Source organism: Cupressus sempervirens, chromosome 3 (genome assembly GCF_028749045.1).
Source record: "Cupressus sempervirens isolate cs-2001-9-10 chromosome 3, ASM2874904v1, whole genome shotgun sequence".
In the NCBI taxonomy this organism is placed as follows: Eukaryota; Viridiplantae; Streptophyta; class Pinopsida; order Cupressales; family Cupressaceae; genus Cupressus; species Cupressus sempervirens.
Genome location: NC_143120.1, coordinates 381,615,319 through 381,639,418, shown reverse-complemented (window position 1 = coordinate 381,639,418; position 24,100 = coordinate 381,615,319). Strand labels below are relative to the sequence as shown.

At 34.0% G+C, this 24,100-nt stretch overlaps 1 protein-coding gene across 5 annotated transcripts in view; it reads right to left on the bottom strand.

Moving 5' to 3' along the window:
- Positions 1 to 18,574: 18,574 nt before the first annotated feature.
- Positions 18,575 to 24,100, bottom strand: part of LOC149566599 (putative potassium transporter 9) — an 88,641-nt gene continuing 83,115 nt past the window's right edge. For all 5 annotated transcript variants that reach the window (XM_089819897.1, XM_089819896.1, XM_089819895.1 and 2 more), the window contains 5 exons: positions 20,855 to 21,115; positions 20,698 to 20,750; positions 20,458 to 20,581; positions 20,097 to 20,351; positions 18,575 to 19,967 (listed from right to left, as the gene is read on the bottom strand). In XM_089819897.1, the coding sequence (XP_089676023.1) occupies positions 18,880 to 19,967; positions 20,097 to 20,351; positions 20,458 to 20,581; positions 20,698 to 20,750; positions 20,855 to 21,115 (1,781 nt within the window). In that variant the 3' untranslated portion in view covers positions 18,575 to 18,879. The remainder of the gene's footprint in view (positions 19,968 to 20,096; positions 20,352 to 20,457; positions 20,582 to 20,697; positions 20,751 to 20,854; positions 21,116 to 24,100) is intronic.

Genomic DNA, 24,100 nt, shown 5'->3' with positions numbered 1-24,100 from the left:
ATTTTGGCCGTCCCTTGAGTCATCCCCTTTTTGAAAAATTCAGAAACGTCCCCGAAACGGCCAATTTTTTTTGGCAGGAAACTTGGGGATGGCCAGCAGTATCGGAGACGATTTTTCCGTCCCCTATCCGTCCCCGAAACTGCTGGCCGTCCCCTTTTTTCAGTCAATCTGGTAAAGGCAAACCATCCCCAAAAAAACATTTTTTCTAATTTTTGTTGTTTGTGTGGCCCCTAGTCATCTTAAAGACATAATAACAATATGCAACCCATATTTGGTCCATTAAAACACTAACTCTTCTACTCATTTTTCGATTTAACATACTTGCTAAGAGGAAGGAAAAAAAATAAGAGCAGTAGCAGCAATGAGCAAAGATTGTGTTCGGTATTTACTATTTACTAACTATTTTAGTTGGACTTCTCTTTATTTCATTCTGATTTCAGCATGATACTTGAAGCCTTTAGGCATTTTAATTTTTGCTATATATGTATGTGATATTGTTATAATGGAAGCACTTAGTATTTGCCATTTGATAATATTCCATGTATTTATCTTCTAAAATGTCTATGGTGAATGGTTTATCAATGTTATGATATACATATTTGAATTTTGTCTCTATGTTAAAAAAATCCCCTATGTTTTTAATCGTCGTCCCCTGATGTCCCGTCCCCTAAATTTTGGCTTCGACCCGTACCCGTACCGAAAAAACGTCCCCATCCCGGAAACTCCGTGGAACATAGGTAGCATTTAATCCTGAACTCTGCGTCCAGCGAAGCCAGCTGCAAATTTGAATGTAGCAATCAATACTGATACGAACAAAATTAATATTGAATCGTGCGACCAACAACTATCCTCTCGCACATTTTTCTCGAAAAGTTCTTGCTTTTGATTTTTAGATTTTTCTTTCCCAGAAAACTAATTAAAGCATTGGCAAAATAGAATGCACCAATAGGAAAAGAGAGAAATTCATATTGACGTAAAAAATGGAAATATCAAACACTGTCAACCATAGATATATTATTCTATTCAAAGTTTGGAAGGAGGATTAATCGTTTATAATTCATATGAAAACATTAGTCTCTACCTTTTAAAATGCATGGACTAATAAGACGTCTAGTAAGAAATCACCATCTTTGTTGAAATAAGGCTCTCAAAATCTTGCAACTAAATCAACACATTGAAATAGAAGACTATAAAAATTAGGCAACTAAATTACCATTGTGACAACATCCTATGAAAAGCCTTGAAAATATCAGTGTCAACCTATAAAGGATTAAATTAGTGCTTCGGACATGGTTGAATCTACCTTCATAAAATAGCAACACTCAAGCAATACTATTTCCAAAATTAGTGAGGAAGATTAGATAACCTCACCTAAATTGACATGATATTGAGAGATTATATCTTGGAGCTAAAATAATGAAATATAAATTGAATGAGGGGAATGCTCACCCCACACCCAATCGAACATCAAGCGCCAACTTCCTATCCTTCATAATTAAACTAATAGGCTTCTCCTATGGGGCAAACACTCCAAAATAGATTAATTTTTGTCTCACACCCAGTCACCTGTCTCACGGCTTAATAAATATTTTTTAAGAGGTGGAATAGAGCCGACAGTTATCATAAATTGAATTTTGTTCAATTGTTTCATCAAGTTTTAAAGAAGTTTTGTAGGGATTTTATTTATTTATTTGTGGAGCAGAATCTAGATTCGTCATTAATACCTACAAATTCAACTCCATTCAATTGTTTCATCAAATTTTAAAGCAGTTTTAGTGTTTCATTTTGTTTATTTGTGAAGCAAAGTCTATAATTATCATAAATGCATACAAATTTTTACTATGTTCATCTATTTCGTCAAATTTGAAAGCTATTTTAGGGTTTGATTTTGTTTATTTGTGGAGTAGAGTTCGGAGTTATCATAACCTTTGGCTTTTTGCAATGATATATCAATTAAAGTCTGATTAAATTTCTGCATGATCAAATCAAGATATAGTAAAGAGAAATTTGAGTCTTTTAATTGTTTTGTCCAATTTTAAAACATTTTTAAGATTTAATTTTGTTTATTTGTTATAAATTCAACTATGTTCAATGGTTTCTTCAAATTTTAATAAATGTTTTTTAAATCATAGGGCTCTTTGTTTCTTTTTTGCATTTTGTTATTTCCATTAAACATATTATTCAACATAGAATTATTTTTGGATTTAAGTCAAAAGCATCATTGTGACCTGGTGGTTTGTATATAGCGATTTACATTTTTATCTCGGGAAGGTAATATAGGTACTTAAGGAAGAAAGATATAGTCTGTTTTGTATTTTTTATTTTATTATTGTTTTTATTATCTATTTTAGGTTAAATAGATGTATTTATGAATCTTTGTGGAAAGAATAATAGAATCAATTAAATGTGGACAAAAGATTGAAGAAGATGTGGAAATCAAATGAAGGAACGTGGAGTATAATGAAACACAAAATTTAGGAAACGTGCTAAATCTCAACTCAATTTATTGCAAAAGTTTAGTGGAGAAATTACTCTAGTGTAACAAAACTCCATTGCAACTAATCAACTCCTTTCTTCTTAGGTCAAAATAATGCACCACGACAGTGATTTACTCTTGGCAGGAAGACTTTAGTTGCATTGTAATTTTGTCATAGTGTTCATGTTTGATCAAATGAGTATCTTTACATATGTATCTTAGCTCCAATTACCTGTCTATGTTAGTCCACATGTCCATTACTTTTATTCCGGTGTCAAATCCTCCTACTTTCCTATCAAACACATCTTCTTTGTTGTCAATCTCCTTAGCAATCTTTTAGAAATGTATTTTTTTCATTTAGTTGTATAAAAACGCTTCCAATTTTCAATACCATCAAATATATATTATAATTTATGATGAGAATTTTTTTACTCTGATTTTGGCCTTTTTGTTTACAACATCTGAGATAGTTGGGTTGAACACAATATAGTCAATCTTGTTGGAACACATTACTTTCAGCCACCATCCCATGGTGTGCACTCTGCCATCATGCGCTACTATACTATCCACCATAAATTTTCTCACATTATTCTTCTTCTGATTTAGACGTTCATTAAATTTCATCCCCCAAATCAATGACTCTGTCTCTATCCTAGAAATCAGTGCCTCTCTCTTTGGACCCTTCTTTTCTTTACCATGTAGGTAGGTCTATCAAATTCTCATCACTTTTTTGTGCTATCTTAGTTTATTTATCTTATCTAGTCATCGATTTGCATGTAATAAAAAGCTAATATATGAATTTCATCAATTGGGATAGATGATCAAATGGATCATGTAATTTGACTTCTTGAATGGGAGAATGAAACAAATATAGTGGTAGCAGTTGTTTTGTAGGGGTTTGGTGGCTTGGGGAAAACAACCATGGTAGATGCAGTTGTTACCTCACCAGATTTATGAGGAGGGAACTATTTTACAATTATAACATTGCACAGCATGATAAACAATCAGGACGGACAAGGAGACATGTTTGAAAAATAAGAAAACATTCATTTACATCAATAATTGCATATTGAAGAATAAATATCTTGAGAAGCTTGTACCCAAGTCTGCAAAAAGCTCAGACTTCTCCTCACTACTCAATATGAAATGGTTAAAGACATGATCTCAAGCTGTGGAATCCTTACATCCATATACCCTACATATATCTTGAAATTGGTAGAGTTCAAGACATTGAAGACTCTTCTTGAGAAGATTTTTTCATTATCCAAACTGAAAGAGATAGATCTCACCAGATGTAGAAAGATTCACCATCTGCCAAAAGATTTGAGCAACTACTAATATGTATGATTTCCAGAAGTATGGAAAATTTTGGATTATTTTTTGTTTTTTTTGTTTTTGGAATGCTTGCATACCATATTTATTCCCTTTTAGGCTTTTGTTTATATTGACTTCCAGTGTGTTACATGCAAGTAATGAGGGTTTTGATTTGTGACATATGTTGGTGTAGAAGCCCAAAAAGCACCACAAGAGCCCAAGCATGCACAAATTTATTAAAGCTCTATGAAAGCTCAATCTAGAAACATACAACCTTGACCCATCCCCAACAAGCAACTAACTCTGAATCAAGTACCCAATGAAACACAACCAATATGAGTAGCTCTTACCAAATTGGTGGTGTCAATTTCAGTTGCTATGAATAAAATACATTCTATTCCAAGATATGATGACAACATTAAAATAAATGATCTCAGTGTATCTGAAGAAAAAAAAACCTATGAATTTTGTATTTGTAGGAAGAGGTCAAAGAGCAAGACATCAACTGGGAAGAAGAAAAAGTCGAAGAAGGAGAAGAAGGTCAAGGATCCAAATTTTTACAAAAAGCCACAGACTGATTTCTTCTTGGTTCATATATTGCCTATATATCCCTGATTTGTGTATATTTAATTTTTTTATTGTTTGAATGATGAATAAACATACAGTTGGCATGTCTCCTTGTTGACACTGCTTTAATGAATAAATCAAGAAAACATATCAAACTATTTTTTTTCATCTATTACTGTCATTCAAAATCTTCCACAACCTTATCAAGATAGGTCATTTCGAAATATTTCAAAAGTGTGTAAAGCCTCATTGGAACCATAAATAACACATGAAATCAAGCCACAACTGAGCATTCATTGGGCAAAGATCCTTAAGCTCACTAAGAATCAGAAACACTTATATGGATTTAATAACTTTAGAAGGAGGCTTCTCAGGCTTCTTGAGAACTAAAAGAGAGGCTCATCCTATAGCACCAACAATAGCAATACCTACAACAACCATTGTGAGAGCTCCATACTTTTTTAATCCTAGTTGTCCACATTAATAGAGGATGTTGTTTGGATGCTGCCCTAGGGTCCTCTTGGACTTCTGAGCCCCAATCTTCTCCACATCTTCTGGCTTCATATGGTGTGTATCCACATTGTTCTTTCATCCCTCCTCTGTTGCCATTGTATCTCCACCACGTTAGATTAAACCCTAATATTTACAAGATGAAAATGAATGGCATACATAAATTGTACGTGGGAGTATGAAGTAGAAATGTATGAGAGTGGAAGGAAATGGTGGAAGTATGAGCTTTGTGTAAAATTTCCATGCAAGAAGGGAATCATGCAATATTTTGGGCTACGTGAATCAGCTTGTAGAAGCCACACACACCACTTCATAATTTCCACCTCTTTCGAGTAACCAACAAATGGCAAAAATATAGAGATAACATTGAGCTCTTTTACCATAGTGGCAAATATTTATTCGTAGCAGATGTTGTTTAGCTAGTTTTGGATACGGGAAAGAAATAAATGATGTTTAGCAATGGGAAATTAGATCTTATTCTAGGGGAGTAAGTACAATGGATTATGTTATTTAGTTTTTTATTAATGAATGTGGGTTTTCTTTTAAAAAATCAAGATTTAATTATTATTTATTTTTAAAAAATAAGCTTTCTAATGTCCATTTCATTGTCTCAAAGTTCATGGAAATTAGGAAAAGTTTACATGTATTGATTCATCTTTTGAATTTAGATATAATTTTATATGTATATAAGAACTAATGTGTTGTCTATTTCAATATATTTTTAAGTTTTATATTTTTAATATTTGAGTAATAACTATATTCATTTTGTATATTTCATTATATCACATAAATGAAAAATCAGTAATGTAAACCTGAAAATATATATGGAAGAACTTAAATACATATTGTCTACATAATGAGGTATGTAGATTTTTTGACTTGTTTCACTACACCAAGAAATAATGTTTTGAATAAAGTTCATTTTTTAATAATTTTCAAGAACAAAGGGATCTGTCATGGAAATGGGAAATAAATTATAATTTAAATGTCTTTTGACATTGGCACATAGCATCATGTTTTTGAAAATATACAATAGTATTTATTATATTTGCAAATATCTAAAAAGACATTTTATATATCACAAGAGCAAAAAAATTACAATATCAAATCTTCAAAAATATTTGAAAGAGCTCAACTACAATGCAAAAGGTCTACGAAATAAGGTATATAGATTTTTGACTTATTTAGTACACAAAATTCAAATGTTTCATCTTTTAGTGGACTATCCTAATATTGTACAAAAGGGGAAGATGTGAATCTTATATGTGCAAAAATAAATTTTAATGAATGCTTTAAATATTAGCGTATATCATTAAATTTTGGAAAGTGTGTACTATCAATGGCTATATCGATAAATATCTAGAAAGGTTTCATTTATCACTAAAATGAAATGCCTAAAATATCTAAAAGAACTCAAGTACAATACATAAGGTCCACAAAATGGGGCATGTAAATTTCCAATACACCAAACTCAAATAAATTTTCACAATGAAAAATTATGTAAAATACTTATAGAGCTCAAGTATAATGTATAAGGTACACAAAATGCAATATGTAAATTTCTTACTTATATTGGTACGCTGAATTCAAAATTTTCACAAATATGTTCTAAAAGGAAAGAGCATTTTAATCATGAATGTGAAAAATGAATTCTAATGAATACCTTTACATATTAGCACATAGAATCAAGTTTTGGAAAATGTGTATTGTTGGTCAACATATAACTAAATACCTTTAAAAATTCATCACTCTTGTCAAACAAGGTGAAGATACCTTGCAATAAGAACTTAAACTAATTATTTTAAAAAAATCAAAACTAAATATTAACCCTTAATAAAATGGTTGTGCATTCAAACAAGCACTAGAAAGTCATTGCACATAAAACACCAGATGTCCATAGAGAACCCCTTTCGAACAATATATTATTAATCTTTAGACCCATGTAAAAATTTGAAGTCGAACCTATTTTTACCCTGGAAACTAAACAAGCCCGAATGAATAAATTTAGCTCAAAGTTACAATTTATAGGAATTTGTAAGGATGAACACTATTATGGTATCATCAAAACAAAATATAATAAAATCATATGGAAAACCTCACATCCATCCCCAAAAATAGCCTAACAAATGTTCTTACAACTATCATAAGGTATCTCTTACTGTATGTCTACTTGTGTAAGGAATTTGTTATAAAACATTATAAGTATTTCCATACAATATTATTTTAAAAGCATTCAAACTTCTTCAATTTAACATTTTTGACAACATTATCCATCTTTTCCTCCATCTTATTAATATTTTCATTAAGACCTTTGACCTCATTAAGCATTCATTTATCTCAAGGTTTTGTGTGCACTTTTTAGAAACTCTTTGCTTCTATATGAATGGTTTACAGATCAAATTCTAAAGCTCTTTGTTTTAAGAATTTTTTAATTTTCACCATGTAACAAAAATTTCTACATGGTGCTCACAACAAATAAAAATGCAAAGATAGCACATCTCATAAATATTGCAAATGATCTCACAAAGTCTGAGCATGTAAAGTCACCTGTACACCTACTTTCCAGAATTATTCATTTTCTTTTTCCAATAATTTTTTTTTAACTCCTTATCAATTATAGAATTTTCTCCTAGAGGTGTGTCCCATAACTTTTATAAATACTTGCCCTTATTATTTAAATCTTTATTAGCTGATAGGCTATTATAGGTCAGCATTTCACCAAAACCTGTCCATTCAGACAAACCTGATACCATTGGTTGTTTTCCAAGTTAAAAACTGCTCAATGCAATCAATGTAAATCTTAGATCAATCTTCTTCACTGACCATATTTATTACATATCTCAGATGCTAGATCTTTATATTTCTCAACAGATCTTTTTATAATACGTGAGATCATTATATTGATTTCATATTTCCAACTACCGGCCTTCTATAAACAACCTCCGCCAACGGCGTAAACAGTATGCATGATCTGAAACAAATTCAATCTACTTCACTTATGGAGAAAGCAAGGTTTCTAAAGAGCTGTCCTTCGAGTAAACCTCAGAGTCCTTATTTGACCTGAAGTTTTTGGGAGACCAGTGGCTGCTTTGTTGGTCTTGATCTAGTCTGGGCTTGTATTGTGTCTGCTTTATGCTCTACTCGGTAATGTGTTTTGTTGTCTCATCTCTGTGAGAGTCAGTACATGACTATGATTACTATAGTTGAAATGGATTTTTCAAAAAAAACAATTTCAATTTTTACTCTTATATATCTTATTTTTTAAATGCTTGTACGTTTCTTTATTCATCAATATATGAAATCATATTATGTGATTCATTATGAGGAAGAGAGAGCTAATCAGAACTTTTTCTTTCTGTTTTCAAACTAGTATTTTACAGTCATAAAATTAAAGAGATATAATATTCCAAAGAATTATATTTAGAAGAAATATTCACGTTAAACATTTCAAAGTTTTAGTACGAAGAAATTGAAAGATTCAAATAGAAAAGAGAATATTCATAAAACTGAAGATCTGTAATGTTCCAAAGAATCATATTTAGAAGAAATATTCACTTTAAACATTTCAAGCTTTTAGTACCAAGAAATTGAAGGAGTTCAAAATATAAAAGAGAATAATTAGTTTATAGATGATCATTGATGATAAATGAGAATTTATACAAATTGTTTCACAACTGAATTACATAACTATTATCTAATTCCATATTGTTTTTCTCTTTCTTTTGCATCATTTTGTTCTAATGATAAATTAGAAAGTACGATAAGAAATGTTTGATGCTGATTAGATCATTTCTCCTTTTAATATTTTTCCTTACTAGTAAACAAATTTAAAATAAAATTCTTATAAGAAATAAGGCTTGCATTATCCATATGCACTTGTTCCAGCACGAGGCCTTTTTGTTAAATTCATTCACACTGGACTCTAAAATGCTGATTGTTTTTGTTGAATTAGTTGTTTGAGGAGGCAAAGTCTTTCATTTCTACTTAATCAAGATTCACAGTAAAATAGTTGACAAAAGATTCAAATTGCATCCATCATAGGCTAATTGAATTCCAAAACCAAAAGCCTACGAAAGCCTTACCTATGGAGCAGATGGGCTCGTCAACTGGTTTCATTTCCGCTGCTGACATCTTAATAAGGGCATCATGGAGACTTCGGCCACAAAATAACGGTGTGACATTGCAACTCGTCTACAGTGACTAAAAACACTTTCCAAAATTACAATCCACTGCAGATCACCATGGACAAGTTGCTCAGGTCTAAAATAGGAATATGAAGTCGACGCATTTGGATCCGCTCACCTCGTCTTCCTCACTCGCCTGTAAACTATAATTCACCATCCCTAAATCCATAGTTAATGCGCTCTCAGAAAAGTATTTCATTTACTAATTCATTGTTTATTTGTTAGTATGTGGGGGTAATGTTTTGCTGGTACACTTGTTTTTTAGTGATGGGGGTAGCCAGTCGGCCAGAGGAGGCACATATTCAATTCCTATTACTATTCATATGGCCAACGTTTACGTGCGTTGAATGAAAGGAAAGAAAAGGGAAGGAATATCCCTTCTTCATATTCCCACTGTCCACCAAAAACAATGGAGTAAAATGAGTAAAGCGCCAAGGTTCAACCTTCTCAAATGTATACGTGCTTGGGAAGGTAGCGTTTTAATTTTTTTTCCTTTTAATAGCTCCTTTACAAACTGAAAATTGACAAGAGCCACTTAGCTAAATTGGTTTCACAGTAGTTGTTTTTTAAGTTAATAAATATTATTTACTCATTTCACATTCTAAATAATAGTGTTAACTTCAGCAATCAATTATTTTTTCAATGTACTTTGTAAACACTATTTTTTAGAGTTAATAAGCAAATGATATATTAAATTCTTGTTCTAATTTATACACTAATAGTTAGAAAATTGATTGTTCTTTGTGTTCTCCAATTTAAGCTTGTGGAATGAAATTCTTGAAGAAAAAGGATAACCCTAAGTACAAGGTAACTATGATTTTTTTGTACATGGCATGATTTTTCTTTGAATATAATAAAGTGGCTGCCTGTAGCTTTAGACTTTGATTTTAGAGATGTTATCTAATGATATTGGGCAAAATGACTCGTTGAGAGTGAAGGGGACATGTGACAATTGTTCACATGGATAAAGGATATAACATGGTCATAACTTTCCACTTTGATCTGTAGAAAAAATCAGCCTACTATGACCGTAACAACTATGATTCCTTCATAGCTGGAAAAATCTATTATGATAGTGGGAAACATTGTTATGATATTATTGATTGCCTTCGATTTTTTAGGGTCCTTTGATATTCCCAAAGGTTGAAATTCCCTTGTGATTTATTCTTCTCCCAGGAAATATCTAATAGCCTCTATTTTCAAATTAGATATCATATACAGGTCGACAAATATATCTATGTAGTTGATTCTATAATTATTTGAAAAAAAAACTTAAAGAACCTAACTTTGTTTTGTACTTTCATATAATGTAATTTGTAGTTTTTGATCTCAAAACACTAGAGTTTCTTCAATTATATACTTTTAAGGTTAAGTAACAAGAATTTGAAATTTTAGTTCAACCATATATAATTATATACTCACTCTATCTAGCTTGGACAACAATGGAGCCATCTGGCCTGGACAGTAGTGTTGGCTACCCACTATGAATTCTCATAAAAAAAAACATTTTTTGTTATTTGTCTTCTAGTGAGAACCAACTTCTTGAAGGGGCCAATTCAGATTTGAGAGGAAAATTAAATTTGTTTCTCTTTGGCAACTATTTGCCAACTCTCTGACACTTATTGCAAATTGGAAGCTTCTACCAAGTTTAGCTCACTCTCTGCAAACTGTGGTTTGCCTCTTTACCTATGTTACCATCCAAGTTTCTGAGATGGGGAAGGGGGGATAGGGAAATGGGTTTGTGGGACAATTTGTTCAGGTCAGAGCAGGAAATCACTACACACACATATATCAAAATTTTCAAATATATTCATGAATTTCACATTCATCATAGCATCATAACTAAAAATTGTCAATTCCATTTATCAAATTATCATAAAACATAACAATTTGCATCATCATCTAAGAATACTCAAGTCTAAGAATAAGAACATAGGATGACATCATGATCAAAGGAATCAAATGAGAGAACGAAAAACATCATAGATTCATATCACAAGATTGCAATTTTCAAGTTTAAAGTTTCATACTTTCAACAAAATGAGAACATTGAAAAAAGTTAAAACTTTAAAAGTATCATTTAAAGTCTATCAACTAACAGCATGACTATTGAGTACTAAGTAAACTATGGAAAAAATAGACTTGGAAACATTTAGAATAATTATTAAATTTTGGGCATGTCTTTTATTTTATTTTATTTTTTAAATTTCATTTTTTTAAACACTTACCTTGAATCTACAACCTATGTCCAAGTCTAATATTTGCCTATGTCCATGTTTCCAACTCCACCTGTTAAATAACCCTAATGTTGCCCTTGCAGTTCAAATAACGTTATCCCTATTGTTGAAAAAAATTTGCACCCTACAAAATAGCAAAACCCTGCAACTTGAGCTCTTCTATTATTAATGTTTTCTTGTGTTCCAACGTATGGGCCATGTGGGGAAAAAACAAATTTTAAATGTTTTTTGTGGTTTAATTATTTATTTTAAAATCAAAAACTTTTTGCAGTCCCTAGGATGTACAGACCATTTGCTAAGTTTTGGGGATGTATCCATTTTTCTTGCCTAGGTGGGGACCGCTTGGAAACATCTCTAGCTATCCCCAAGTCTATGAAATGGGTATGGTTTATGAAACTTGGGGCTTAGGGCCAAAAATGTGTTCCTGGGTTACTTAGCTTTTTATAGACTGACAACTTTTCACCGAATGCAATTAAATTGTTGACTTGCCTTGCACTACAAATTAATATACTACTCCAAGTGGGTATATATTTAAGACTACTTTTTTTTTGGGCAACAATAATGAAAAAGCAAAGGCCTTCGTTAAATGCTCTGAAGGCAACTCAACTCATCTGAGACATTACAGGAAGTTGCCCAATTGCTTAGATGGCTTAAGTTGAACCAGGATGGTGGAAAGTTTGTCAATGAGAGTGATGAAGTGTTGCTAATAGAGGAAAGTCTAAAAATTAGGGTGAACAAAGCATTGTCAATGAAGTAAAATAAGTCCATGGTGGTGAAAGGAACTCATTTATAGTGTTTAGGGCAATGTTTTGTCAAACAAAGTGCTCAGAATTGAATAACTTGTTCAGTCTGATGAAACAGACTGCCTTTTAGTGGAATATAATATGTTGAATGAGGCAATTAAGAGTAACATGTCCTTACTTGAGTACTATGGACTAAAATCCAAAAGTATATAGAGGAGGGAGGAGTACAAGGAAAGAAAAGAGGCATTCAATGTGGCTTGGGTAAAATTACTTAACCTAATTTTGATGAAACAAGCAACATCAGTTATGGTTATATAAGTTGAATACTCATTAAATTGAACGAGGAAGATGGGACCATCAAATTTTCCACTTTACACTTGGAAGGAGTAGCGCATGAGTGATGTTACCATGTACTTGTAACTCAAGGACAACATTCAATCTCCACCATAGAAGATTTTAGTCAAAGACTTATTGAAAGGTTTGATAGATACTACCCTAAAGTTCATTTTTGTAACTTAGTACTATTTAAAGTAAGAAGGCAGAGTGCAAGATTATGTATCAACATTTTATAAAATTGCAGTAATATGTGCTCGATATGCCAAATAGGAGGCTAATAGTACTCTTTGTAGAAGGATTCACTCAACCACTAATAGTGTTACGTAAAGCCTTAGACCCAACAATATTTTTAGATGGTATCAAAATAACTCTCAACCTAGAGGATTTGGTGGTCAAGGACACTTTCAATATAAGTAAGAAGACAATCCACAAAGTCAAATCAAGCAAACTTTTCAAAAAAGTCCAATACCTCCTAGGATGCCTCTAGTAAAACATAATTGAGTGGAAGTTGGTAGTCATTAAATCCTTCTTTAAGTTATCCAATAAAGGTAGTGATTGAAGATGCTAAACCAAGGTTGTTTCTTGCCTAATTTGTTATTCATTGCCTTTATGAGTGAGATATCAAATCAAAGCCAACTTGTGTTACATAATGTTGAATCTCATGTATGCAAATAAAAGAAGGATTTTTATGGACTGAAATAGGCCCCCAGAGCTTGGTATGAGAGGATTGATCACTATCTTGTGGGACTAGGGTTTTCCAAGAATGATGCATATCCAAACCTATACTTTAAGGTAATAAATGGTTATACATTAATACTTATTCTATATGTTGATGATCTATTGATTGGAGGAGGTCACCTAATTTCTGAAGTAAGAGAGATCTAACTTTAGAATTGGAGGAGGTCACTCTGTTCATCCTCGATCTCTAGTATCTGAATGGGGGAACTAGTCAGCTTCAAAAGGGGAGCGCTTGTAGATGGACCAGAGCTATGATGAGGAGATGGAGTAGCAATCACATGAGGAGGTGAAACTGAAGCAGCAATATGAGAAGGTGAAACTAGAGCAACAACATGAGGAGGTGAAACTGGAGCAGCAACACCATCTTTCGGCTCTTCGGTCCTCTTTTCTTCAGTGTTGGCTTGGGCTCCAATAACTGGTAGAGGACCCCCTTGGCAAGTTGGAGCTATTGAGATGTTCTTCTCCAGGGGTTGATCACCTCCTCCTGCAAATTGAGCAGGTCCTTGAGCAGTCGAAGTTGTAACACTAGGTGTGGTACTTTGAGAAGAAGTGGGAGTAGTAGCGGCTGGAGAAGCTTGAGTAGTCTTGCTCCTACTTCGGCCCTTTTTTGCTATCCACTCGACCATCAAGGTCTTCCTCCACATCAACATATGGCTCAAAACTGATTGGAGTATTTCTCAATTTGGTCAAATATGTATTACTATACATATTTTTCCCATCATCCTCTAGCCCTTCCACCTCTAAGTTAATGCCATATGTCTTTATTTGTTCTATTGTCAATCTTGCAAAAGCTCGATCTCGACTTTCCAACTCATTTTTACAGTCCGCCCAATAATCTTCCACAATAGTAACATGCTTAATCACGCTTCCAATTTGAAGCACATCTCTGGCATACCCATTTGGGTCAAACATAGGCCTCAACACTTCATATTCTTCTAATTTGAACTTGTTCTCGAATGCCTTGAGCATGTTTTTGGCATCTGATCGGGACTCACAACTGTATGCCCCAACTTTTATGGGAAAATTGTATCCCTTTTTCTTCAAACTGGCGCTCAGCACATTCACCTAGATTGCTTGTCTCACGATCTCAATGAGCACGATCATGTCATCCAGATATCTAGTCAGCTTCAGGGGAAATCCATCGAAAGTTGCAAGACGCAAATATGAAAAAGATGAGAATTGGATGAAATAACTACCCAACTGACTGATGGCCGCCATCACTTCTGGGTTGAATCTCCTCTCCAGACACCCTTGGAGTTCCCTACAAAGCCTCATTGTAAATGCATCATTAACTCTGATATACTCTGCATAACTATTATGTAACTGCAAGCACGGGTAAAACTCATAACTCTTTACATCATCTGCAAAATTCTCTATTCTGGAAAGGCTCGGCCATAATTGTAGGGAAGCCAACATATATATCAAGAAAGAAGACATATAAAATGAATTGTAAAACTTGGCTGCACTGAGAGCCCTAGACAGATGCTCACTTACCTCATACGCCCAATCAACATATTGTGTATCCGAGCAGATAATTTGCACTAAAAAGAAGTATTGTTCTATAAAGTTAAGGACTTCGACCTCACCTTTCAATCGATGCAAAAGAACTAGAATGTCCACGATCTCGGGCTTGAGATCAGTGCCAAAAAGGGTTTTAGGAACTTTACTTTTAGCTCCTCTTGGCTTTTGGAACCAAGAACTCATGATCTCCTTTCTCCACACCATCTTCTTCAAAGAGAATTCGGACATAGCTCCTCCAATTGCTAATTCAGAGAACTCCTCTCCTTCTAGAATTTGTAGGCAATTGACTACTGCTTGCGTATCAATTGAGATTAACACTGTTTGATCAGGCAATAAGATTTGCTTCGTATCTGGGTTATAGTGATTGATACATTCAATAATTAGCTCTGGGGCTTGCATTGCTACGGGAAATCCTTCTGCTTCTACCAGCCCACTTCTTCGGAGTTTCTCCGTTATGGGATGGACTAGTTCTGCCCTCAACCTTCTTTGAAAATATTGCATGTCAAAGAAACGAAGTGAAGTGTCTGTGATATTCTGCCATGTAGACTTGATTCCGCCCAATCCATCAAATCCAACAAATCTTGTTGCCATTTCGATTGAGGTAGAGATAATTTGGAAATCTTAAAACTCAAAATAAGATAGAGAGTAGAACTTTGTAACTATGGGGATTTCGGAATCAATAATCAACTTAACAGCATAACAGTTCAAATGAGTAAGCAGTAGTTTGAAAATCCATTATGTTCATCTCTATATATAAACTCCAATCCACCCGTTAATCTTTAAAATCCGCACCACACAAATGACTTAAATGATAAATCCATTAGATTAGTAAATGTGGAGGTTACAACGGATTCTTTCTTGTCTTTTCACTATTTTCGTTGGCCCAACAGTTATTTTCCTTTATTACGGCTTACTTTCCCGTTTTCCACCAAGCTGCGGAGAATTAAGAATGGAGTACTCTATGAGTAAAATTCCGCTCGACCAGAATTTGAACAGAATACCTCCCTCAAAGTGATCAACATGCTTCCCTTACCTTTTTTTTAGCCTCTTGTAATCGATTCGTCAAATAACCATGCTTGCAAGAGTGATCTTCTACTGGATGCGAAAAACTGCCTTCCTGGCTCGAAACCCACCAAGGAGAAGTTGTTTCTGAGTTTTTCGCCGATGCCCTTTGTTTTACCTTCTCTATCCTAATCACTTTACTTTAAGCCTTCGGAAAATATAAAACAAACTTCGCAAGTGAAAGGTGGGACCCACTAGCTCACTTTATTCTTTTACAAACACCTTTTCGAAAAACTGACTTCTTGGGTCGAAACCCACCAAGGAGAAATTGTTTCTAAGTTTTCCGTCGTTGCCCTTTTTAATCATCTTAGTGAGTTTTGAAAGGTTCTCATAGTAAAAACATGGCAACACTTGAATGATCTATCCATAACATAATTTGCTTCTCTTCATTTAAGCTCGGGAATCGCATTTGGGAATCTCGGCGGGGTTTCACCTTCAAGGTGCGAAACCCGCCAAGGAGAAGATGAAACTGGATTTTCTGCCAGTCCAACTTTCTATAAGTTCGGAACAAAATGACTTGTAAGTTCATCTGAAGTAAAATAATTTAAGAATCTCCATCGAGCAAGGTCCTAAACTACCCCAAAGACTCATGATGATAAACAAAACCCACTCGGCCATACAATGCGAGAGAAGGGAAAGATGAAAACCCGATGGAGATAGTTATTACTTGAGGAAGGAAAAGGGGCAACTGACTCGACTAAACTAAAAACAATACAAGCTAATCTCCACTTTGCAAAATTGGTACATGGTGAAAAGTGAGGCAACAGGTCTTGAATACAAAATAATAGACCTAGATCTACATGGATACTTTGATTTAGATTGGGTTGGAAGCAAATTAATTGGAAAACACAACATGATCTTGTTTCAATTTGAGATTAACAATGATCTTATGGATCAACCAAAAAAAATCGTCAGTTGCATAAAGCTCTATTGAAGCCGAGTAAATTGCAACCACTATGAGAGCAAGAGATGCAATATGGGTCTATAAATTGCTCAAGGATTATTTGATGAGCTCTTGAATCTTATTTTTCTTCACTGTAATAATCAAAGTTGTATTAAGCTTTTAGTGAATCCATTTAGTTTTACTAGCTATGTTATTTTAAGAATTATAATTCTTAGACTTATGTCTTGATTTTGATTTGAAATCATTTTGAAGTTAAGAAAAAACTATAGTTGTCTAATACAAAAGTTATTATCTTAATTAATTAGTTAAAATCATATTAGAATGGTGGTTAAGATTGTTATTATTTGAATTGTAAACCAGTGTAGTATGATACTTCCATAATAGATATATAGTGTGATACTTCCATATTAGATATAGATCATATGTGGTCTATTCAATCCTAAATAATGATCTACTTATCAAATAATCAAATGTATTCTCTTGTTTTTGAATAATATATAGGAGGTGTCATTATCATTTATAGAGTTTTTAGTTACTTTTTTTTATGATTAATTTGGTTTGAAGGAGTTCATTTCCAATAAGATATAAAACTTCAATGTATATTGTATGCAAAAATAATACATAAGTTTTTTTTTTAATTCAATAACAATGATGGCTATAACTAAAATTAGAGTTATTACTTTTAAGTACGAAAATGTCAAAATTATTTATACAATTACACTTACATTTAAAAATTAAATTTAAATTTAAATGTTAACTAAAAATTACTTCAAATAAATTACTACAATGACTCTTGTTAAATCTTGCAAAATGTCAAAGTAATAATTTGATCTAATTCATGCATAAGAAATTAGAAAATATGGTTTCAATACTACATTGATATTTTAAAATATGAATTTTTCAAACATAAAAAGTAGTTTTTTCTAATTAAATATACAAATATTAATGATTATACTTTAACTAATTATATCTTGGAAACAAAAACTAAAATATTAGAAACATCATAAAATAGAAAAACTTAATAATTGTTAGAAACATTTTAAAATCTTACTATTTACCAATTACTATATTTATTTGGATAACCATCTTTTATAGATTTCCACCTTTTACCACTGTCAGCGGACCTCTTGCTCCTTCAGGTGCAAGTGCTAGTTTATACTTTTATGTCAAAGACCTATCCTTTTGGTGCAAGTGCTACTATGAGAACTTAGGAGACCCTAACACAAGGAAACTGCTCGACTGCGTCTTAAGTGGCAAGCATCCAAGGCTCCATAATCCACTTCTGCGACTGTGAAAGAGAAGACCGGAACAAATTTACATCAACAAGCGTTAGAAAAAATCATTACCAATCACATCTTGTCCACAAACCATGATAGGGGAACAATGTAAACAAGAGAAGGGCGCAACTATTCTGCAGAGAAATGGGCAAGATGAATCAAAGAGATATCCCAAGCCAATCATAGCTGCATTATACCTTCCAAGATCTGCCCCACTACAGGAGCTTGATAAGAAGCTGTGATCCATCTGGACGTCCGGATGAACCAAAAACAAAAGAGCCCTCGACTTAATCAAATCTTTTGGGATATGATACTTCTCTAGATTGATTTGTCTATCAACGTAAATTGGAGCTTGGCTTAAAAAGATTTAGTAGAAAATTGAGTGCATGTCTTTAGATTCATTGCATCAGTCACCACAAGGACCTGAGTATATGACAAATGCTTCGTTGTGCTAACTAATAATTACACGAAATTACAACTCAAATGTAGCTTAACATGGACCTTGAAAGCGTTGCATCCATTACAGTTATTTCTTATTTTCTAAAATCATAAAAAGGGTTGTTAAAAATTTTATTTTAGTAAATGCTTTTTATATTTTGTCCAAGAATTGTTTGTTTTATTATGGTTATAAATTTATATATTCATGTATTTACTGTACTTATTTAATGGACTGTTTTTCTTATTTGATGTCCACGGAATTAAAACTTCTGCATGAAATGTACAGAGATGTTACATTTCTAAATATAAGTAACCCAATGTGTACAATTTAAATGCTGGATAGTCGAAAATATGTAGTCTCCTGAATGTTCAATGTCTCAAACCAGCACTCAGTGGTTTTACATCTGCAACAGTTTTTTGCAGAATATTTGTAATACATCATTGAGCAGCATACTGCCCAACAATGCGATAATGGTTCAACAAGAACCGTGGCAAGCTCCCCAATAAATAACAGGAACCTAGCTGACACGCACTGGTAATTACATCTTGTAATTAGACCCTGCTTCAAAATTTCAAACCAGGTAGACCATACCAACCTCTAAAAGAGAGATGTGAGGGATGCCCAATGTCACAGAAGGACCCCTGCAGTTCTTTCTCAAAAAGTTGTATCCCGCATCAATAGCTAGCCTTTTCAAAAACGATGAATCTCTCTTAGCTTTCACATAAGAGTGCCCTAATATGAAGGCAGCTCCAGCTTCGGTTGCCTCATAAAGCTCTTGCAGCTCGTCCCTTACATCAGGATTCATTTCAGGACTGTTAGGAACCATGAACCGCACCTTTTTTCTCCGTGCTAAATGGGGAGAGTCAATTTCTATAAGGTCTTGTATGCTTTGAATGGTGGGTGACCTAACATAAGATACAGTTGCAGACTGTATGCTCTCTTGTGTTTCATAGCTCAGATTCCTCTCCATCCCAGACTGCACAGGAGGAGTTCCAATCACAGCCATCTTCCCATCTGCAGAGTAATTGCCACTTGAACAAGAGTTTCTTTCCTCAGATATTATAAACTCTCCAAGGTTGAAGATAAGCTGATTCTCAAACTGGTCATCAACTCTGTGGACATCCCTATAACCATATCTGACAATGCATCTGTATAATCTGTATTCTTTAGGTCCTACACGTCCAATAAGAAAGCGCTCCTCAGATGGCACATATGGTACTGGTACTGATTTAATGCATATAAAGACAAGCACCTTGTGAAATGCCGGAAGATTTGTCACAAAGTGTGTAAAATTTGCAGGTATCCCAGTGACAAGTTCTGTATATACGAGTCCAATACCAGGAACACGTGCAATCCCCAAACTAGGACCAAGTCCAAGGAGCCATTTTATGGACACTTTGTTTTGCAGGTCAAATTCATACTTCTTTATTGTTCCATAATGCCACACATACATGATTGTCATGAATATGAAAGCAAAACAAATAGGCACCCAAGCTCCTTCCAGAAACTTAATAAGGGATGCAGAGAAGTAGAGGGCTTCTATAGATCCAAAGAAAAGAAGAAAGCAGAGTGCTAGCAGAAAATTCTTGTGCCAACATAAAATAATGACCAATGATGTAAGACAGGTAGTGACCAGCATAACCGTGATGACAGCTAGCCCTGTAATAGAAATAATTAGACATGCATCAAACTATCAAATTTCCAGTTAAAATAAAAAAGTATCCTTCCATCTCTGCAAAACTGATCACACCTGACTTGAATATCAAAAACATTAAAGCAGCAGGATACCTGATGCATTTCCCATGTGTTTCGTATCTCGGAAACCAATAGTAACAGCAAGACAAAGAATCATCAAAATCCAGTTGATTTCTGGAATGTATATTTGTCCATGTATTTTATCAGATGTATGCACTACTTTCACCCTAGGAAAGCAACGTAGTGCCAAGCTCTGATTGATAATTGAAAATGTCCCGCTGATGATAGCCTGACTTCCAACAACAGATGCAAGTATGGCAATTGCTAAAACTGGCCACCGTACAGGTTCTGCCAAGGTATCATCAACAAGTCCATTATTTCATTAATTTATACAAAAAGAAGAAAAGCTGCCCAAAATATGTAGGTTTATTCAACACATACGTAAGTAATCTACCTGGCACATATACGTAGAATCCAATCTGATAGGTACTGTCTATATGATGGTGTTTTGAAAGATAGGCTGCTTGACCCATATATGCTAGGATTAGAGCAGGATAAACTACAGAAGTGAAAGCAATCTGCAGTCAAATAATATCTCATTATACAATGATGCTTTGATTGTTCCTTTACAATACATAGATAATTTGCAGTCGTAATTTTTAATATAGTTCAAAGAAATTATGACTTGCAATACCTTAATGGCTAAATGTGAGAAATGCCCCAGATCTGCAAACATTGCCTCTGAACCTGCACAGAAAAGTTGCTCAGTCAACTTCTAGGACAAGATGTTGACACTATTTTACATACTAATTGTGTTAAACAGCAGCATTTCTAGTCCGAACATGATTTACCTGTCACACACAACAGAATGCCTCCCAATGACATCCATCCTGACTTTCTTGTTTTTCTTAAAAATGTGTACATATAGTATGGTGAAAGTGCCTTATAAACTTGCGGGTTCCAGTGAAAAATGTTGTACAGACCAAGTGCACTAATGCACACAAGCCAAGTCACAATAATCGGAGCAAAAATCATTCCCACCCTGTGTGTCCCATAATGTTGCAAGGCAAATAGACAAACCAATATAATGCAAGTGATAGGAACAACTGCATCTGCAAAACGAAGTTCAAATTCTTAGAAAACAAAACATAGGTAATGACAAAAAAAACTCATTACTCCTTTATTTAGAAGTGATGTATAGAGCAATATTGGTGTTCAACAGAGCTGTCTGCTTTCACCCAACATGTGGTCCCTACATAAATAAATAGAAACATGCCATTGTAAATTGAGGAGAACGAGATATGGTATCGTGATTGCATTCTTTAAACAAATCATTACAAATTTATTATTTTGAAATGATCTCATTCTTGTGTAACATTCTGCCGCAAGCTTACAAAATCTTATCTTGATACTCTGAGCTCATTTTGCAGTAATTGTGATATACTGTGAACTCTATTAAAACAAAGGCTGTGGTTTCCAATACAACTAAGAAAGAAAACAACTAACCTTATTTAAGAAAATTAATTTTACACTGCGGTTTCCAAAACAACCAAGACAGAGCACAACAAAGTTAAAAAACCTTTTTTTTTTTAGTGCACTATTCTTTTCAATACACAATTGAGAAAGAACATAGCTAGCCTTATTGACAAAATTAATTTTGCAATTGATTTCCCATTATACTTAGCGTAGTGTGCCTTTTACAGAACCTCTGATAAATATGCTTCCTAATACAGAAGAGAGATTATGTGGGGATTACCTAATAAACATGAAAATCAATGTTTTTCAGCAGCAATTTTAGGATAACTACGAAAAACTGTCTTCCAAACTTTAGTGTCACCAACAATCTTGTACCATTGTAATAATTACCTATAGGTTTTGAACAAAGATATCCCAAGTTACCGGTTCGGGTTCCAGACTCGAATAGAACTTTTTTTTCCATTATGGTTCACATGGGTTCATGTGTGTATGTGTAGAAATAACTGCAAAACTAAATCATTTCATAGTGTAATTCGATAATGCTTGATCATTGACCTATGCTCATTATTCTAAAAAAAATCATCATATTGAATTTACTGAAATACAAAATGAAAATTCAAAATATTGTTCATTAAAGTTTGAAACATGATTCAATGTTCATGAATCATGAAACTGTTCATCATTTATCAATCATCAAATGGATTATTTTGTCAATAGCTGAGTGAAGATGCAAACAGAATTTCAAAACAATATCAACATCCTAAAAATTAATGGTTACAAAAAGGAAAATCTACTAGTCCAAATTGCATTTTGAAGCAAGCATATTCTGCTAGTAGAAGCAAATTATGTTGATGAACTTGAAAGGCAAAAATGCCAGCATTCTGAAAAATATAAGAGCAATATATATGATGAAAGATCCATTGATATTGACAAAAAAATGGAAGACGAATCTCTATCTTTCCAGCTACATTCTCTTTTCCTGAACAAGTATTACTAGACTGTTCAGCTTGGCACTTTTTCACGTACTCCATATACTAAAACAAAAAATGAAGAATACTGTAAATTGCTTCTCCTTCAGCTGTGAGTCCCTAGGGGTTCGCACAGATCTGTGCAGGATTCCCTCAGGTCTGCACGCAATCCCCCCAGGTTCTTGCATTTGTGCTGGATTCGCCCAGGGTCTGAGTTCAGATTGTAGATCCATCTGGATCCGTGGTGGTGTGGATCCAGACAGACCCACAGGTTCAAACATAGACGCTGGACAAATCCAGCACAGATTGGTCCGTGAATCCGGACCTTGTTCGAGGGTCCAGGGTGCATATCTGGTAACATAGAAGACATCTTTAGAATGGTGCTTCTCATCCCTTCTTCTGTAAATCGTAATATAGCAATCTTTGCAAATGCTTAATACTTAATAGGGACTCCACTATACTCATCTTGGCCAGTGATGCAGGTGTGTTTCCTTTTTTCTTCTCTTCTCCTGGAGTAAATGCATCAAGTTCATTTCTCTGTGGCTCATCCCTTAAATAGGTTTCCAGGGCAGGTGAATCCTTGTCACATGCAATGAAAAGGGTCCTAATGGTAGTTAGTAGGATTGTTTGGGTGGTGCTCCTGATAATGATGCTTGTGCTACAAGCTCCAGGGCTCTTTTGGCCAATGAAGAGGCCCTCCAATCACCTATCAAGTAGCACATCACCTAACAAGGAGTACAAGGCATATGAGATGGCTGGACATTGTCCTCTATTCATGTTTTCAACCAGTCATATTAATTAGGCAAGAGATCCTCAATTAGGAACAGGACTATACCAGAAGTATACCATGTTGGGTTTGATTTGTTAGCTCAGTTATTTTTAGCTGATTTGCATGCATGAATATATAAATAATGGCACCCCAACTTTAAGATTTTCATTGAATTCTATCCTTTCGCTCAATGGTTTTTTAATTTTTTTTTGCAATGCAAATTGTATGAAGCTATGTCTTTTATTTAAAAAACCAGAGTTCCCAAAATCGCTGTGATTCAGCGATATGAACAAGCCAAGCTGAGTTTTCTAACATGTTGAAACATCTCAGCAATGAAGACTGTGTGGCAGGCTTATTGGGCAAGTTACAAACAAAAAATCGCATGCTTTTTTCTAATTTTTTTTTTAACATTCATTTTCCTTACAACCCTAAAAGGCCTTCTAGTTGTTTAGTAAGAGAGGAAAAGTGAGAGAGAGAGAGAGGAAGAGAAAAGAGAAACCATAGGTTTGCAACCAGCAAAGAAGACAAGCATCAAGGAGATCACAGATCAATTTGGGGAGGCCACAAGTTTGCATGGGGGAGGGAGCATGGCTACTCGGGCCTCTAGGATGCATAAATGATACTCAGAAGCTGAGGATGAGGCTGCAGCCAAACTTGAGGATGAGGCTTGAGCTAGTGCTTGACCAGATAGACTTGTTTTTCGTTTACAGTGTTACTAATTCACCTTCATCGTCATGGATCTTACATACATTTATGATTTGACAACATTATAATTCTATATATCTATGTGAGATTTCATATGTTCCTAAGTTCTCCATTTGCTTCAGCTACAATTTACATTTTACGTATGTGATGGATTTATGATTTATGTTTCTTGTTTATGT